Source organism: Capra hircus, chromosome 24, assembly GCF_001704415.2.
Source record: "Capra hircus breed San Clemente chromosome 24, ASM170441v1, whole genome shotgun sequence".
Classification (NCBI taxonomy): domain Eukaryota; kingdom Metazoa; phylum Chordata; class Mammalia; order Artiodactyla; family Bovidae; genus Capra; species Capra hircus.
In genome coordinates this window covers 57,657,032-57,676,600 of record NC_030831.1, presented here as the reverse complement: position 1 = coordinate 57,676,600, position 19,569 = coordinate 57,657,032, and the positions used below count along the sequence as shown (strand labels likewise).

The 19,569-nt window shown below is 44.1% G+C and overlaps 1 protein-coding gene across 6 annotated transcripts in view; it reads right to left on the bottom strand.

The window, feature by feature from the left end:
- NEDD4L (neural precursor cell expressed, developmentally down-regulated 4-like, E3 ubiquitin protein ligase) overlaps positions 1-19,569 on the bottom strand; it is a 371,596-nt gene that overhangs the window by 60,267 nt on the left and 291,760 nt on the right. For 3 of the 6 annotated variants that reach the window (XM_018039444.1, XM_018039440.1, XM_018039441.1), the window contains 8 exons: positions 18,523-18,584; positions 18,241-18,343; positions 16,386-16,552; positions 10,882-11,014; positions 9,645-9,821; positions 7,357-7,431; positions 5,740-5,799; positions 188-319 (listed from right to left, as the gene is read on the bottom strand). In XM_018039444.1, the coding sequence (XP_017894933.1) occupies positions 188-319; positions 5,740-5,799; positions 7,357-7,431; positions 9,645-9,821; positions 10,882-11,014; positions 16,386-16,552; positions 18,241-18,343; positions 18,523-18,584 (909 nt within the window). The remainder of the gene's footprint in view (positions 1-187; positions 320-5,739; positions 5,800-7,356; positions 7,432-9,644; positions 9,822-10,881; positions 11,015-16,385; positions 16,553-18,240; positions 18,344-18,522; positions 18,585-19,569) is intronic. The other 3 variants (XM_018039445.1, XM_018039442.1, XM_018039443.1) reach the window with 1 other exon arrangement.

Sequence of the window (19,569 nt, the reverse complement as noted above, 5' to 3'; positions counted from 1 at the left end):
AGAGACTGAGCCAGGGACTGAATTCTTTCTTAGGAAAATATTATGTTTAAAGTAATGCATTTGCAAGAAAAGATCTTCTTTTGACATGGGTTCCTCAGAACGGTACCTAAAACTCGGGAACGCGGGGGGTCGTGGACGTTTTGGCTTCTGAGTGCCTGTGACCGAAGCTGCAGGGCAAACCGCATACCTGCACGATAGGCCGAGTCCAAGTTGTGGTTCGATTGTTATGATTGACATAGTATGTGCGTCCCTTAGCATCTTTCCTCTCTTCCCAGCCCGAGGGCAGGCCCGGCGTGGTGTGTACATAGGCCACTGATGGCTGTTTGTGTAAGAAATCATCATTACTGAGTATCCTGCATTTGCTTTTCGATCAGCTTCATAAAGTCATACATACCCCAAGGATTAGCTCTGCTAGACAAAGTGAGTTAATTCTAGTGGTACCGGAAACACGACTGTCCGGAAAACAGCAACAGGTTTCCAACAGCTTTAAACCTAGTGTGAAATGAACCCCCACCCAAGCTACAGGGTCAAAACCTCACAGGACTCAGTTCTAGGCCACGCAGCCTCCAATGTAGAGGGCTGCTGCCAATGTGATCATAAGGAAGGAGAAGACGATGCCAGATTGGTTTGGTTACCAAATTTTACTTCAAGCCACGTAGAGCTTAAAAGATGTTTCAAACTGTCAAACGTTATTGTCTCTGAGAGGGATGCTCTAAGTATCTCTTCCTCAATCTAGCTGCCACAGAAATGTTCTCCTAGCTTATCCTTAAATTCTTCAACACCTTAGGACCCTTATACTATGTAAATTTCAGGGTCGGGGAGTGGGTGAGACACAGAATCTGTTTTTTATGAGATCCCCCTTTACACTAGTGACCGACCAGGACATCTCAGCTGCCCCAGCCCAGGAGGAGGCAGGCCAGAACTCCCAAGGAACCTGACTGCTGAGGCTATATTTCCCCCATCTTCCCATGTGGGATTTGTCTCTTTAGAGGGTGAATGGAAGGCAGGCAGCTTCCGGGCTGAGAGAGAATGTCCAGCACTGAGGGACTAGATTTGGATGCGCCAAAGGAAATCGCTAAAGGAGTCCTGTGATCTTTTGGCTTGTAAGAAGCAGTCTGAGAAATGCAGGTGGGGTGGAGAAATACTGGGAAAGTAGGATGTCTCCATGACTCATGGAGGCCAAGAGAAGGATGTTTGAGGTCGGTGCTGCCCAGGAAGTCCTGCAGGTACGGATGCTGCATACAAGATCTGCAACTGGGGTAGGGGTGCTGCTCAGGAACAAGAAGCCTTGGCAGATATGGCTCTTGACAAGAGTGTAAAAGAAACAAGAGGCCTAAATTCAGGAGTAATCTCTTACATGTGGTTACAGAAGGGAGCCACTTCCTTTAGGGCCCATCTTCCCTAATTAGGATCTTCTGAACCTCCAGATGTTTCACCAGGTATATTTTCTTTTTGTTTGTTTAAAATTTACTTTTTTAATTAAAGGATAATTGCTTTGCAGAATTCCGTTGGTTTCTGCCAAACATCAACATGAATCAGCCACGGGCATACATATGGTGTATTTTCTTGATGAGGTTGATGTTAACCTCTCAGCCGGGCTTCTCCCCATGTCCATCCCATCTTTCGTGTTCACTACCAACAGTGGCCCCTGGCAAAGAGGGTCCCCCAGTCCACTGCGAGACCTCCAACTGAAAAGCATGATCAGGGAGGCTGCTGTGGAATCTGGGGACCACAGGCAATGAGGCTTAATATCCTACCTCATGAGTTCAACAGGACATTCCAAAAAAACCACGAGAAACTGAGACCATGAAGTGACTGCCTTAATACTTATTTCTAAAACACATTAACCCAGCAGGGCAAGCGCATCTGCACGACAACTTTGTGCTAAAACCTCAGCAACTGTTTCTTGATGTTATTCCAGATAAAGTCCCCAAGGCCCCATAACGGTAATTTCAAGACTCTGACAACGTAGCATCCTCAACTGAGGTGCAGGGATACAACAAGAGCGGAGAAACGCCAGCTCACAGGCTTGATCCTTCTGTATTAAAGACAGAGGAACCTGTCTGTGGCTGAAAGCTCTTTCCGCCCTCCTCCTCTTGCTGTGGCACCAACATAAAAGAGCTATTCCCAGGCTACTTTTTATCTGGGCGCTATGGCAACGGACTCTGCTGACCTAAGGTGGAACCTGAGTTGCAACCTAAAAGTTAGTGGCCAATTAGTATTTTTGGCTAAATACATGCTATCAAGCCTTGACCTACTGTTGTTTACATGAGGAACAAATGTGTTTTGGCTGAATGGAATACCAAATGGAATTTGCCGCTTTCCTCCTCTTCGAGTTATTTTTTTGGGGAGAGGCAATTAGATAAGCCTTCAGAAAACTCCATTCTGGAAACCTTAAGGATAGTTTTACAGTTATGGTATCCCTGGAAAGGATGTTTATGGGGAGGCTAATAAACAAAAATAACTGGGATGTGTCATGGATAATCTCAGGACTGAGGTCTAAAGCTGGGAGACTTCCAGCAGAGTCATCCAGCAACCAGATTACTTTCATAGAGCCACAGTTAACAGGACTAATCAGTTTATGGAAAACTAGGAGTATCGTAGTGGATAAGGCAATGGCACTCCACTCCAGTACTCTTGCCTGGAAAATCCCATGGACGGAGGAGCCTGGTAGGCTGCAGTCCACGGGGTTGCTAAGAGTTGGACACGACTGAGCGACTTCACTTTCATTTTTCACTTTCATGCATTGGAGAAGGAAATGGCAACCCACTCCAGTGTTCTTGCCTAGAGAATCCCGGGGACGGGGGAGCCTGGTGGGCTGCCGTCTATGGGGTTGCACAGAGTCGGACATGACTAAAGCGACTTAGCAGCAGCAGCCGAGTGTTGTAGAGAACATGGCATTTGAGTCAAATGTGCATTCTACCTTCTATGGAGAAATGACTTGGCAACATATAATCTAGTTCCACTGATGCAAGATGGTGTTATTAAAACGGTTCTTTACAGGTTTCTTTCCAAATGACCCTGAAGAACTACCTGTGCGGACAACTCCATCTGTGACTCAAAACAATGCGTCCCGCAGCTGGGGAGGAGCGGGGCTCAGTGTCCATGAAGAGGCCGTGGCAGTGCTAGCCTGGAGCCAATGTCAGACTCTCCTGCAGTGTATGTGCACATATGTGTGTACACTGTGGTGTGTGTGCATGTGTGTGGATACGTGTGCATGTATGCGTGTGTGCACGTGTGCGTGCATTTGTGTGTGTGCGCGTGGGCAGGTGTCTGTACTGCTCCTGCACACGTGCATCCCATGCCACCTCAAGAAACAGTTAGCGGGGAGCCAACTGAAACACAGCTGGTCAGCTGAATCCAGAAGTTCACAGCTCTCCGTCTGCATCTACCGTTGCTTTCACAATGTCAAGGAGCCATTTGACCACAGCTTCTGTAGCTCCATTGAGTTCATTAAAATGAAGCGCTCAATAATGCTGAAGCTGTAAAAGTTTCAAAACGCTTTTAAAGATGATAAACAGCTTGGCACTATCACATATCCTCAAGATTTGCTCAAACCCTGCCACACTCTAACCTCAGTGGAATATTAAGGGGATAGACAGCAACCCCCCCAAACTGTGCTGTCCCTTTTCATTTCCTCTCACAGAGTGGGCTCTGGCTCAGCCAGCTAGACAGTGACACCACCAGGTATTCACTTGTCACGTGTCAGAGCTGTGGGTCCACAGGTGAGAACTGGGGCGTGCTGATCATAACAGAGACGTGAAAGCCCTGCATGGAGAGAGAGCAACACCAGGACAGGTGAGGCCGCGGGACAAGCAGCTGCCGAGGGGAGGCAGCCGAGGGCTCATCTTTGCGGGAAACACGGGACTCTGGTGCGTTCACATCCCAGCATCTCAATGTAACCAGTATTATGTAATAACCAGTATGCCCCAGGGAAATGACCCCAGTGAGTATCAAGTTGATTAAGTAATATGTATACGAGCTCTCTGTTTTCTCCCTGTGTGTGCGTGCACGCGTGTGTGTGCGCGCACGTGTTATGTGTGTGTACCCACAGGTACATCTGTGAGAGCACAGAGGAAGGAGGGGTGGGGAGTCCCAGGGTTGCTCCAGGCTGACAGGGCACACTTGGGTGTTGGGGTGGACAGGGAGGAGGTATAAAGGAGGGGAAAATCCATGGAGGAGACGGAATTGGAAAAGCAAAGGCTATTGGTGACAAGGGCTGGTGAGGGTGGGGAAAAAAAACCCAGACGTGACTGTTTCTCATGTAGTCATAAAGGAGGTTGGCTTACTCGAGCCAAGATCACCAGGTATGCAGAAAGCATGAGAGTAGATAAAAACATTTAGGAAATATTACTACCCGCTCTTTAAAGATAAGAAACAAAAACCAAACTGCCATTTTTAGCTCACTGCTGGGGGGAGGGGGAGGGCGGAGGCGAGAAGCGTCGCCGGTGGCGGGGCTGCGTGGACCCTGCTGGGTGGGTCACCCTGCCCTGCCAGGTGCCTGGCTCGGGACGATCCTAGCTCAGTCCACCCTGTCACTGGACACCATCAGCTATCAGGACACTCACAGCAGGCCCCGAGGCCAGTGAAGTGCATGACGGGGTAGACGCTCACTGGCCCCGCTTCCTGTTAAAGCCATTTCATGAAGTGATCTCATCCACCTCGCAGCTCTACCCCCGTGGAAACGACTAGTGCACAATCGCAAGCCCACTAGGTCATCTGGAATTTCTTCAGTTCTCCGGGAGGGTGAGCCTGGCCCACCCAACAGGCGCCTTTCACATCAATCACTGCGGCTCGATGCCTTAAACTGGCCTGATTTTTGCTGACTGCCACTTCGATTTTCCAGGGTACCATGCTGAGCTGTCAATTCTAACAATGTAACTAGATTGCTCCTTTAAATCAATACCCTGCAGAAAATCAGCAATCGTGTATGTATTTAAAGGTGTTCTCAAGTAATAAGCAGCTATACCAAACATACAAAGGTGAGACAACAAGGAAAACTCTTCAAACAGCCATACAGCACCAACCTAACTATAAGCTAGCCTGTGTCTAGGGATCAAGGAGAAAACTGGCAAAGCACACAGTGCGTTACCCACAAACATGAATAGCAGGAATTACTTAAAACGAAGAGTACACTTGGCTTAAAAACACCATTTTTTCCTAGATCCTTTCAATTTCTTAATTTACTTTCTCTCTTCTCCTGAATTATATTCATATGTTCTCCTCCTGAATATCCATTGTTCATACCTTTGAACCTGTGAATTGGGGGGCCTGGCAACAGAGAAAGGTCACTGGTTCCTGCTTGTGATACAGAACATCTGAGTCAGCCTTTGAAATGCGGCAGTGGGAATGCATCACTGAAATTCACGTGTGCAATTTCTGGGGCTTCCTTGATTCTCCTCCAACCAAAATATTTTACCCATGTCTTCTAAACACATGGGGAAAACTTATCAGGAGAACAAACCCTAAAAGGCAGAAATAAACTCTAAAAGGTTCAGATTAAAACTTAAAGCTTGACAGCTCTTAGAACTACATGGGACTAAAAATTGTTTTGTTTTACCCAGTACTTTCAAGGAGTGTGAAAGTAAGGTTTTATTAAAATAAGAAATGTGCAGCTCCGTGGCACATCAGAAGCTGCTCTTATAAAAACAAAGAGAAAAAACTGTATATTCACCATTACCCAAATATTAAAACAGACCCACAGTTTTGCCAAGAATGTCTGAACGAGGGTGTCATTACCGTTGGCGCCTCACCACCAGTGACAGTTGATGAACGTGCTCTCCCAGCTGGGGCACTGGGCTGTTAAATGATAGTTTACATCAGTGAAATGCATTCTGGGAGGTCACCCACTGCTTACTGAATCAGGGATCAGAGCTGGTGCAGCTAGCAAGGCAGGTGACATGAATCAGAATCTCTGCAATCCACCCGGGCCAAACAAAGTGGAGCAACCACTGATGATCAGAAGGAAAAGAGGAACAGGATCACCCGCCCACCCAGAGAAGGCTCAGGGTGATCTGGGTAAACAATGAACTGACAACCTCAACAATGTGAGATGTCTTATGAAAAAATAAAGAAAGCACCACAATCATGCCCCCACTGTTAAACAATTGGCAGATTCTTAAATCTGCCAAACTCAAAATTAAAGAGGCCGCTGGTGATCAGTGAGTTCACAGTTTCGTAGAGCGCAAAGAAAGAGGGAAGAATCAATGGCTCTTTTGGCCAATACAACTGACAGTGATTTTTGAAAAGGAGAGAAAGTGCCATTAATTCATCAAGGACAATCACAGAATCATCTGAAGAGGATCCCACTGGCCCATCACAGCTGATTGTTCCGTTTTTTGGGGGGAGGCCTGCACTGATTTCCAGAGAGGATACTCTTGTCACGCTTCTGACCTACCAGCCCTTTCCATGTAGGCCACAACTGAATCTAATCTGTTAGTTGACTAATGTATTTATTAATTCATTCTGTAAACATAAAAGACTTAAAATCTAGGCAAAACACATCCTGTGAAGTTGAGCAGAAATGTACACAACAGGAAAGATGCCATGATTGCAAAAACTGTTAAGTGCAATCTTTCTTCCCCTTCAGTTTCAGATCCAATAAGTATTAGTGCTAACGATGATCAAGGATTTGTCATAATAATAAAAATTGGTCAAGGTCAAACATTAAGTTGAGCATGCTAAAACCACATAACATTTTCTCCTCCAAAACAAGAAACAAATTTACATAAAATTTATTTTTAATGTGTATACTAACACCTCCCCAGGCAGTTCTGGTCTGCCTCCCAATCAGAACATTCATTTTAAGTCCGATACAATTATTAACACCCTTTACACGTCCATATTTGCTGCTAGCTATGAAAACTAGTGGGAAAGTGGAAACAAATTATAGCCAGGTCTTGAGTCAAGGGAGCTGTCTTTAAAGAGAAGGTACAGAAGCTCAGTGTGTTAAGAGCTAAGCCTGTTAGTAATGGAAAGGGCTCCTTGCTGCCCACCCAGAAGAGTTTTTCCTATGTTCTGGAGATACAGGTCACTTGAATACAGCTTTGGGGACCAAATTAAGTTTTTAAAAAAGGAATTGCTAATGTTTAGATCAAGTAGGCATATCAGACTTGGCATTCACTTGGATGGAAAAGCAAAGCAATGGGAGTTTTTCAGCATTTCAGAGACTCTGGTGGCAGTGACAACTCTCTGTATTGGAAAGCCACTCTCCTCGGGCAATCTGCTAGGACATTTTCATGTCTCATGTGTATGGTAAGTAGATTTTGCACAGGAAAAACTCTTCCTTGGTAGCTCAGATGATTTTAAGTAAAAGCCGAGAGAGCCAACTGGTGGCTGGAAATGAGTGTGGGTTACCGGCGGGAGATGAGCCTGCTCCGCGACCGCATCGGTGACACTGCAGGACCTCAACCTGGAGGACGGCTCTCTCTGCTGCAGGAGGAAAGTGCACAGAGCATCAGAACACACACGCTGAGAAACAAGTTTCCTGTTTAAAACACTGACCGCTCAAGCCTACTGACTGCTCTTTAATATCAGAAGGTAATTCAATGAAACACCATCTTTCTGGAGTAGCGAACATAATCTTTTATGCCATCAAGTATCTTTCATTGTCATTCTCAAGTGTCTTGAGCAATAACAGCAAAAATAAGAGGCCAAAACACGAAAGGGGACACCACTGTAATGCGGCTTCAATGATGGAAAAAAGCAGCCGAAAGTCATATATTGTGCTTTGAGAAGCAACCTCTGGGTAAATTCCAGTGGAACAGGAATAAAGGAAACGATACTGACCTAACAGTTATTAAACAGTCATTGACTGTTCTTATCACTGACAAAGAATCAGTTGGATTCTATTTCTAGGGGAACTCACATACAATCTTAGGCTACTTCTGAAGGGCTAGGTATTAATACTTTCAGCTTCTGAATGGAGATGAAGTCGTTCAGAACAGGAATGAAGGAAAATAGGTGAGGTTAATCTGAAAAAAAAATCTCGAGTAGAATGTATAATATGTGCCTCTCACTGGGTGTATAGGTCTACATGGCTTAAAAAAAAAAAAAAAAGACGCACAGATCCGCAGCAGGTCACACGCTCAAGGCAGGGGTCAAACGAGCAACTCCCATGAGTTTGCACATGGGACAAGTCTGTAGTATCTCCTCACTGTTAATATTTTCCAGCGAGGACAGTGGGGTAAGGTCCAAGACGGACTCTGTGGTGGTAAATGGGAGGCTTCTCAAGTCTTCCCATGTGGTTGGCGTGAAGGATTCGTTCTTTAGTAAAAGTTCACGCTGTTGTCCTTGAATACAGAGTGACTCTGACAAGCAAAACTGGAGAAGAACCCCCTCTTTCCTAAATACTTACTAGCTGAACTGGACTCAACACAAAATAATTCTGTCACTTATACGTTCATCTTAAATATATTTTATGAACCTAGAATGAAGAAGTTCCCTATTACAAGTAACTGAAATGATGGCTTTCACTTGGTAGACTAAAGGCATACCATTGCTATGGTTCTGGCAGCACTTACTCCCTTTTATAAGGTTTTAAATACATGACTTCCATGCTTATGCTGTTTCCACAGCAACAGTTTTGTCAGTTCAGATTCCCCTGGGACTATGCAAACTCTTTGTTTCCCCCTGTCCCTTTGGTACTACATTTACGTCTCAGTGTTATTTCTCTTTCTGAAAGATACTCATAGAGTTTTAATACAAAAGCACATTAACTGAGTAGTCACTGTAACTCCAGATGGGGCCAATGGTATCTTTTAAAATAAAAACACACAGCTGAAGGAGTGACAGTCTTGTGAGTACCTACTAACTTTTACATTTTATGTAGCCCTCCTATTCATTTACATGTGATACGGCTGTAATGATGATTATTTTTTTAGGATGCCATTTTCAGCTGAGGGACTACCATCATTTACTACAGTGCATCTGCTGGTTCAGTTTCTCGAGAAATATTGAGACTGCGTTGCTTCTCAATTTTATGTACAAGCAAGAATTTTCTATGGGCTTTTCCTGCAGTTTTGGGTTGTCAAACACAGGTCTTCATGGCTGATTCTGCTGACTCTCACTGGGGCTTAGCCCCACCTGAAGCGTCTAGAATGAATCTGCTTGACAGCTGAGAACTCAAGTTCAAATGCTACCCTAGTGGCAGTATCACAATTTCACAGCCTTTCTCTGGGACTTACAAGATGTCTTCTGTCTCCCATCCTAACCTGTCTTGGATGGATCACTTAACCATCATGCCTTCACCTATGAAATGAAAATGATAAAGCACGCAGAGTATGATGTATGAGATCAACGTGGAGGCCCAACGGCTCTCAGGTCCCACTGTGAAATACCACTTTGTGACGAAGGTACTGTTTCAGGAATCTTTTGTGGGAAAAGAAATTCTATGAGGTTAATGCTTAATAATATAGAAGTCATAGATGAGTTATCTATGAATCAAGAAAGCGCTTCACCTGCTTGGGCTATGTTTGGTATAGTTTTGCTTCTCCCAGGGAAGAAGGAACTTGGGAAATGTCAGAATTATTTGGGGGCTAGGAGACCCTGGTCATTATTTGCAAACAAGATTCTCTGAAAAGTGACAACAACAACAAAAAAATGACCAATATTCTCTCAACTTCTCAAACAAGACCATGACTTACAATCAAAGACCCAAACTGCTCGCCGTTGGAGTCGGGAGTGACCTGCAGCCTTCTGCTCAGCTCCTCGGACAGCTCTTGGGGGCTCGTCCGGGACACGGGCGAGGCTGGCGGCGGGGGCAGCGCCAGGCTGAGTGAGTCTCCACTCATGTTCACTTCCTCCGAAATGGTCTCCCAAGGCTGCCAGGGAAGAGACGCTGTGGTGAGTGCTGGAACAAGGGACCCTCTCGTCCTCGCCCTGGTAATAACCATCCTAACTGTCATTCACATTTACTGAGCGCTAAGGAGGCACTCGGTCTTTCCAGCATCCATAAAAAGAAGATAAGGCTCCCACCCTGATCAACAGCTGAGGAAACTGAGGCCAAGGGAGTGACTGGTGCCAGGGGACAGTGATCCAAAGAGGCCTGGCTCCAGGGGCTGTGCTCTTAACCCCTTTATAACAGCACCGCTCTGAGCAGTGGCTTGCTTCTAGCACTTGATACTACCTGCACGGGTTAAAAAAATATCCTCAGGAAGTTACGATTTTCATGAATTTTCTTCTACTCTAACCATTGAGGATTCACAATGAAAATCGCAGAGAGGCTATAAACTGTTAGTAAGCACTGGTATCAAGTAACTTTTAGTGAATTTAATACAGCATCTTTCATTTTGCTTTTCCAATTTTGACCACTGGAACATTTTGTGAATGATCTGCCTAACGTAAGAATGGATTCCCAATAAGTAAACAGCGTTGTTAAGGCAGCACTGAAGTTACGGCAATTACTAATTTGTTGTTCAATTTATATATATTTTCCCAGTGATTTGCCATAAGCATTTAAGGGTGAACTTATGAACATTTATGTTCACCCCAATTTGTATTTTCTTGGTAATAACCTGTTTCACCATGTCAAAACCACTCAAAATTATATTTGGTACCCGAAGAAGTTACAGGGCAGGGTTCCATCAACTGCTCAAAGATGATTACCATGGTGCCGTTTAATAAGATATGTTTAGACTCTGGGGTAAAATAAAAGTGTAAAGTGAAAATACATTAAGATTAATTAAGTGCTAAAAAATGGCCTCTAGAAGCACTTTCTAAGTTAGTAAATACCCCAATGGTCCTCAACTAGCTAGCGGACTGTGCTCTTTTCCTTCAGACAGCCTTTACTGAGATAACACCCGGAGTCCACAGACAGACAGGGGGCGCTGTGGCGGGTGAGCAGGCGGGGGTCTGTAGGGAGTGAGCAGGCAGGGGCCGCACCTCGGGGCCCTCCCCGCCCTCGCTGGGCTCCGGCTCCAGGTCCTCGCTGATGTGTCTGCGCGAGCGGAAGCGGCGATGCGCGGCCTCCTGGTTGATCTGCCGGATGTTGCTGTCGGACTCGGACGACACGTCCCTGGGCGCACACAGAGCGAGAAGGGGAGACAGAGAACCGGTGTTGATACCTGGCCCTTCAACCCAAGGCCGACATCGAACACGACGTCAGTGCTCTCCCGTTCAACCCTGAGAATCAGCTGGCCACTCAAAGGAGAACCTGCCAACATCTCTTGGCTGGAGTATACTTCCAGGTATACTTCATTGAAATAAACACAGGTTTTAAATGCCTCTGCCACAATATTTTTGAGTATCTTTCAGGGATATACTGTAGCATGTACTTTATGGTGTTTAAGAAAGAGGAGAAATCAAAGTCCTCCACCCAGCTGCCCCCTGAGAAGTGAGGCTTTCTGAAGGAGAACGGCAGATGAGCTCACACTCCTAGCCAGCCAGTGGCGACCCCTCAAGGAGTCCAGCAATGACAAGGCCCACACTTTTGTCATCAGCAATCAACCAGTAAGTACCAACAGTGTGAATTCAAAGCTGGGGTCTGGAGGAAACACTCCCGATTCAACATGAACTTTTTCGGTCACTGCGGGTTTCATCTTGACAGAACCTCACAATCACGACACTTTTTAAACTCCACTTTTAAACTCCCATTAAACTCTATTTTAAAATTCACACAAACATCAGGCAATTACCTCCCAAATCAACTAGGATCTGAAGAATACTGTAACTTCCACAGTCCTTTTTTTTTGTCATGTAACTCTTAATTTAGGATTTGAAAAGCACTGATTCCATCTTTAAAACTTCTGCACTAAATTACAGGCAATTCTCCTTTGGGAGAAATATTACTTGGAGGCTTTTAAAGTAGAGGTTTAAATGTCAAAATGTTTTTCAGAGAAAACGCTTACAGACTCTTTCAATAAGACACCATGATGTTGCAAATTAATATTTCACAATAGCTGAAAACATTATTTCAGATTAACTGAAATCCAGTATTAATCAAGGGCCCTCACTATAGATTCTCCTTAAAACACAGGTTTTAAGACATTCTAATGCAGTCTCAGATATGTTATCTTCCCCAAAAAGAGCCTACTGGGCCCTGTAATAGTGAACAGCCTGCGATGAGCAGCACTATTTGCAAATAAATAGGTGATTCTTTATCACCAGCTTCTAAGAGTCTGGATAGTTCCACCAAAAATCTTCACAAGTTTTAGCTTTACTGGTAAAGTGATAGTATGAGGCTGGCTTCTATTTAATCCATATTAAATCAATAACTCTTAATAAAGATCTAGGTGAAGGTTTACTGTATGTTTATAACCGATACACAAATTCTTAAAACCGCACAGAAATACCTATTTTGCATATTTTATAGCTGTATTAAACTATATCTGAAAAAAATGACATCATTAAGGCCACAAAGAAGCTAATTAAAATCAAGGGACACACAAGTATACTAATACAATTTATGAAATTACCAAAACAGAATGGTAAAAAAATAACACTCTCTTAGATATGTTAGAAAATATAATATTATCTTTAGGATTTTACACTGCTACAGTGATTTTTACAGGATATTCAATTCAATTTAACTTTACAATGGATTTACTTAAAAACACTGTATATATAAAAGTTTCATGAAAATTTTATATATTCACTTGAAATATCAGTTGTCACTTAGTCACCACCACATGCGTGTTCTGGGTTGTAACTCACACTTGAATTGTTACAGGGATTTCGGAGAGGTTGAGGAGAATAAGGTTTAATATTACTGTATCTGCATTTTCTCTCTGAGAAGTATATAAAATTCAATTATTCTGAAAAGGCCTTTTTTTTTTTAAAGGGGCGTTTAAAATCAATTATGTTAATCCTCCTTATCCAACATGCTCAAATAATTAGTAATCAGTGTGAACCAGAAACAACTAAAAGGTATAAAGAAGAACGATACCTCTGATTCTGAAATTCCAAGTCTGGGCTTTTTTATGGTCTTTAGTGACGAAATGAAAATATTCATACCAGGGAGGCCTTTGGCCCTTAATTAAGCAATTGAATGAGAGGGTTGATGAAACTGACAGGAAGTTTAAATGGTCACTAATGGGAAAATGAACATTCAAAAATAGGTCTAAGCTGACAAAACAGAAACATGATTTTACTGGGGGCAGGGAAAAAACACTTAAGGAGTGGCTCTTTCAGTTTTGTTCACTCATTAATTTCACATATATATTTTTCATTTGACTGTCATAGGAAATATACAAGTTAATAAAGATAAGAAAAACCATACATTTATCAAATTCAGTGCCAGTTGAGATCAGTGTATCGGATCATTTACATCCTATCAGTGACTGTCAGTGACAAATGATGACCTGAGTCATCAAGAGATGATTAAATGATTGCTAAGATGGGAGAAGAAGTACAAAGTGGTTTAGAAAGAAGTACTAAAAAGAGTTAAAATGAGTGTTTCACAAGTTCATCTTCATTTATAGTCTTAATACGATTCCTTCATCATGTTTTTGAACTTCTGCTTTTAACAGTAAAAAGTTTATAGTCTACATTTAAATAGGACCAGGACAAATCTAAAATTAAAGGTGTTTTTAAAAGCCACCATCTGACTCGAGAGACCTGGGGGAGTGTTCTGTGGCTGCCTTCCGTCCTAATCTCTGCATCCAGTCCCCGATAGTTCAGTAAACCACGCGTCTACACCCACTTTCAGAAACAACTCATCTGTAGTCTCTCATTCAGTTAAAAGCGCCTACTTTGTGCCAGGTGCTAGGGGCTGGTCTGTGAAGAGGAAACCACAGTCCCTGATCGCACAGGCAGTAAGAGAATTATGTGCTCTGTGTCCTCATGGGAAAGCGTCCAGCTTTCAGACAGACTGGGACAGAAGAGATCTGGCTCTCCCAGAGGAAGGGACAGGAGGCTGGCATCTGAAGGTTGCTGGGGGGGAGAGGCACATTCTGGTTTTGTTTTTTGGGGGGACTGAGGGGCAGCACACCCACAGGGCCTGGGAGAGAAAGTCCTCAAGAGCAGCCTGCATGATCAGATGCTGTGTTGATGACCGTGGGTGGCAAGAGGCAGGGAGGGCAGGACCCTGTGAGAACAGCCTGAGGGCACCGGGGTGCCCAGGAGGACTTGGCAGGGCCTGAAGTCTGGGTAAGCAAACTGGGTAAGCACTGAGACTCCCCAGGAGGGCCACCATTCTCTGTAAGATGAGACCATCACTTCATTATCTGACTTCCTCAGGTCAGTTATAGCCTTTGAATAAAGACATTTGTTAATACCCCGGCCCCCCATCCCTGGAATGCTTGTAGGATTCTGTGAAAACTGATTTATGAAAAAAATCATTTTTCAATTAAAACAACACTTTAAAATCATCTGGAGGGCTTGAGGGCTCTGGTCAAGCCAAATCAAGTTAAGGACAAAGAACCTCAAATTCTCAAATGGTTCAACAGGAGGTTATCATGGAAACCGACCCTTTTCCCTCATAAGTCTTCTCTTGCTTTCTAGACTTCGTGCCTGTTGGGAAGGAGGCAGCCGGTAAGTTGCACCCAGAGCTCTGCAAATGTCCCTTCTGGTGAGCCACCTGTGCAGACCACCACGTCACTGACATCTCCCTAAACTACACGTGAACCTGAACTTGGAAGAACCACAGTTTCCCAATTTGTTTCTGGACTCCTGAGGAGCCAGCATTTACATAAGTTACAGCGTTTGTTTTGGTTCCGTTCTACAGGACACTGAAGGTGGTGTGTTTAGAAGAACATATGAAGTGTTCCTTAGGGATTTCTCCATTAGTTTCACCACTCTCTGAGGCAGAGAAAGTAAAAACTGCTCCCACTTACCCCCCACACACAGACTCTGGTGTGCATAATTATTCATGACACTGAACATGTCCCTCTATGTATCTTGGTTATTAGTCTCTGTGAGCTCCTAGTGGTCACTTTTTTTTTTTTTAACAGAGATCACAGGACACTAGGGTCCCCATAAAGTGTTATTTTCACATACTGTTTTCCTATGACCTTTAACAAAGATAAAGGTACTTTGTGCAGAGTGTTGCTACCGAGAATCTTTTGATCACTACATGTAACCAAGTCCAAGGCAGTTACTTTTTTTAGACTACAAATAACTAGAATAGTCAAATGACTTAAAACAGTTTTAACAGCTTTGGTCATTGATTAAAGGGAAATAGTAAAAACAAATAATTAAAAAACCAACGAGCCCATTTCCATTTATATTTCTATGTGGAAACAATTGTAACAAAGAAGAGTTTGACATCATCTGGATGTTGGGATACTATGCTGTCCCAGCAGCCATGAGCTGGTGCTCATGCTAGGTGGCCCAAAGCTGACCACGGGTGCCTGATATTAACGAGAACCCACTCAGGGGCTTAGGAAGGACTGGCCTTCACTGTTGCAGATTCTGCAAGCTTTTCCTCTAAATCAGACACCACCTAGACTAGACTTCTTGGCAACCCTTCCCACCCCACAGTCTTATGCAGACTACCGTTGCCATTTCTAAAGACAAAGGGTTATTGACACCACCACCCATCACCTTTAACACTTGTTCAAAAACCGTCATCAGCTAATTTGTTTCAAAGTCTGGGTTAAAGAGAAAATTATCTCACCCGATATACTTGCCTGTATACTGAAAATTATACAATTTACTGATAATTACTTCCTTGTCTTGGCTGCCTTGGAGCTTACCTTTTTTAGGATAGCCTTTTCCTTTTACATTTTTAGTATTTGTTTTTGTCTTTTATTGTATATTAATAGTTTTAGGTCTTGCTCTATACTATTATTTAAAACAAGCTGCTTCAAATCCTTTTTTACAGTCATGAGGTTTAATTAGTATTTGCTATTATTAAACCAAAAATTGTCCAGTGAACAAAATAATAATCAATTCACTGTGTCCCTGAGGGACTAGAACAAAGAGTATTACAAACTGTGAGTTAGCAACCCTCCCACCTGCTTCTAATGATATCACGGGGGTGATCTATAAATTTCTCAAAAAGGGAAAAAAAAAGTTTTGAGAGGGCTTCGAAATCAAATAATTATGGAATAAAACTCCAAAAAGTTAAAGAGGAAATGGTACAGCCAATATGTTTGCTGAAACTGAAGAAGGGAGCAGAGATGTAATCACCATGTATTAAGCGAAACCTAAGAAAAATGACCTTGGTTTTACATCTCATAAATCTACATAAAGATGACATGCAAAATAAATTAGTGCATATTTACAGCAGGAGACCACGTTACGGAGGCCAGAGCTTCTTTATAACCTTATAGGTTCTGGTAGGTTCCCACGCCCTCTAACTACACCAAGAGGATTCCCGCCGCAACACACAATCACGTGCTTCCACCGATGGAAGACGTGCTTCCCAGCTTTGTCGCACAGAGCTGCTGTGCGGGCACCTGTCTGCAGAGCGTGGGGACGTGCTCACGACCACGGACGGTACTCACATGAGGCTGGGCCGGTGCCACTGGGTGGTCCGGTTGTTGTGGTTGACGTAGTACGTGCGGCCCAGGTTGTCCACCTTCTCTTCCCACCCGGGGGGCAGCGGAGGCGGGGGCAGCTCCTCCTGGTGCTGAGAAGCCGAGTCATTGGAGTCAACGACTTCCCACCCGGGCTGTGGGGCAGAAGAGAGGGAGGGGCGTCAGGCTGGTTCACTGGCTCCAGGGCATCCGTGCCCTGTGTCCTGGCTCCTGTGGGCTCTGGCAGTGGCTTCGTGCGCCACGTTTCAAGAAATTCTCAAAACAAGGTAGAAAAATGTCAACTCGAAGAGAGTCACAAAAACGCTCTGAGCCACGGCCAACGAACTGCACTGCCCTCCCGAGGATGGCGGTGCGGGTCGTGACATGGACAGGGGATCCAAGCAGCCCCTCACGTTACCTAAGTCCCGTTATGCTCTTTTGTAGTTCGTGTTTGTTATTTTGACCTGATGGCCTCTGGGGCTGTACAAAGCCATGCCGATCATGTGGGTCATGCTACAGCTGTCATCTTTTCAACACCTCCGGAAGGTAGGAGGGAGCTGGGAAGATGAGCCTCACAGCATGTGTGTTCTTGCAGATGCCACGGGCGGGCCACCAGGAGGCCTGGGGTGCTCTCGCTCCCCAGGGAGGACCATGGGAAGGTGGCCCCAGGAGGAGGGGGAGCTCCCTGATGCCCTTCTAGGGAGGACAAGCACGCACGGCGGCCAGGAACAGCCTAGAAACTGCCTCTTCCTACTCAGCCATTCCCCACCTGCTGCCGCCGCGTCAGCAGCCTTCATGGTCCCTGAGTCAGAGGTACTCCTTTGCAATACGTATTTTTGGCATTAAGTATTCCTTCCTGACATCCCCTAGTAAAGTCACTGGAAAATTAACTAATTCACAGTTGGAAGGCTGGAGGATGTTAAAAAAAAAAAATTCCTTGGATTCGAGATAAAAATGTGTGGATGTGCTTATGAAATCTTAACAGTCAAGACTACCTACCACCCACTTCAGTCCTTCTCCCAGAGACAGATGAAAGCCTGCACATGAAATACTGCTTGGAAATATGACCTCTGGGTCTGGGCCGGGGGGCGGGGGGTGGGGCGGGTGGAGTTACTTGCCCATAATGCATTATTCACACACCATGTATATGCAACAGCTGCAAACAGATGTGCGAATAGGCCACAGAGAGGTCTCGAGAACGGACATTCTTGGACCAACACGAGAACGTGTCTAGTGAAGCAGCACTGTCTGCAGCCTGTGCTGCGAAGGTCCGATAGGACCCACAGTAGACGTATGTGACAGGAAAATTAAAAGGTGGTGTTTTCTTTTTTAACTTGCCAAGAGCGAACAAAAGAAACTTCCTCTGGACAGCTAACTGCAGAACGGCCTAGCTAGAGCAGAGCTGCTCTAATGCACGCGCTCACCTGCAGGCCAAGCGAGCGAGAAACTTGGAACAGCCTCTACATCATTCACTCACTATGAAGCAATTCCAAGTGCTACAGGGAATTTACTAAGCGCTGAAAGTCCAAAGAAATAAGAGAATTAAATATGTGGGGGAGAATTTCACACAGTGGTGGGGCTGTTAATAGAACAGGGGTGAGAGCAGTTCATAAAAAGACACCTCTTCAATGATTAGTGTCATAAGGTGAAGTGAAAAGCTTACCTTTTTTTTTCTGATAAAAGCAAACATTGGTAGGTCCATGGAAGATGCAGATTCATGAAAACATTTAAGTTCCTTCATATTTATAAACATTTAGTTCCTTAAGTTATAAAACCTTCATGTAAAATATCCACGTGCTCTTAGGGAAGGAAAACAGACCACGGCCCAGAGTGCCCGGCTTACCTCCATCTCATCCCGCTGCTCACTGTTCTCTTCATCTTGGCCTCCGTTTTTGGGCATATAGGCCATTTTCAATCGCAAAAATCCCTTAACCCGAGATTTATGACTGCATGATGGAAGAAAAATTTGTTACAAAGGATGTGACTTGGTTTGACACTTCATATTTACGATGCTTTAAACAGATGTAATCTTCCTCAGAAGATTAATATGTTAATACGCTGAAATCTTCCTCAGAGAAAACCAAGGCCAAAGCATAAAGAATGACTTGCAGCCTAGAAGCCTTACCTTCTTGGCCGGAGGAGAAAGTCCTTAAATGTGTAGGGTCGCTCCATGGTTGGGTCTTCTGTCTAAAGGAAGAAAAAGTAAGTTTCCGTGCTCCTGAGGGTCTCATATTTCGCATCCACCCAACTGGACTACCGAGAACACACTTGCATGTTTTAGAATGTGCTCGGCAAAAACAGAGTTGGCGCCTCAGACAGTACTTGACAATTAATTACATATTTCAAAGGTCACAGAACTTTATCTCCTCAAGACCCGCTAGATGTCACTATCAACACCCATTTTTTAGGAGCCAACCCCAGCCTTCCACAAATTTATAAAATTATAGCTGTTACTGCCAAGTTTAATTTCTAACTGCTGGGTGCAGGCCTCAATCTCATGCTGCTGATTAACTCTGGAGAACCAGGGGTCACTGGTGCCTGCCTGCCTGTCCCTTGTGAGTCAAGAAATCTAAGAGTGAGGTTAACGGGAAAATATGCAAGATCAATGTGTGAATCCAGTTTTACTTTACTTTTAACATTAAAATATGTCCTCAGCCTCAGATAACTGAAAGAGCATCTGCTCCACAGAGGCTGTCCTAGGTAGTATCATCCATCAGCCTTTTGCTGGTGCTTATTTCAAGAAGCTATGAATGTAATTGTGGTATTTATTCATTTAAAATAGAAATCAGTATTTTGTTGTGCAAAATCAGAGGTCAAAGCAAATAGGAAAAGAAATGTTCCTCTCTCATTAATTTAAAAATACACCAAGTGGGCTTTATTCCAGGGATGCAAGGATTCTTCAGTATTCACAAATCAATCAAGTGATATAGCATATTAACAAACTGAAAGATAAAAACCATATGATTATCTCAATAGATGCAGAGAAAGCCTTTGACAAAATTCAACACCCATTTATGATAAAAACTCTCCAGAAACCAGGCACAGAAGGACCATACCTCAACATAATAGAAGCCATATATGACAAACCCACAGCAAACATTACCCTCAATGGCAAAAAATTGAAAGCATTTCCTCTAAAATCAGGAATAAGGCAAGGGTGCCCACTCTCACC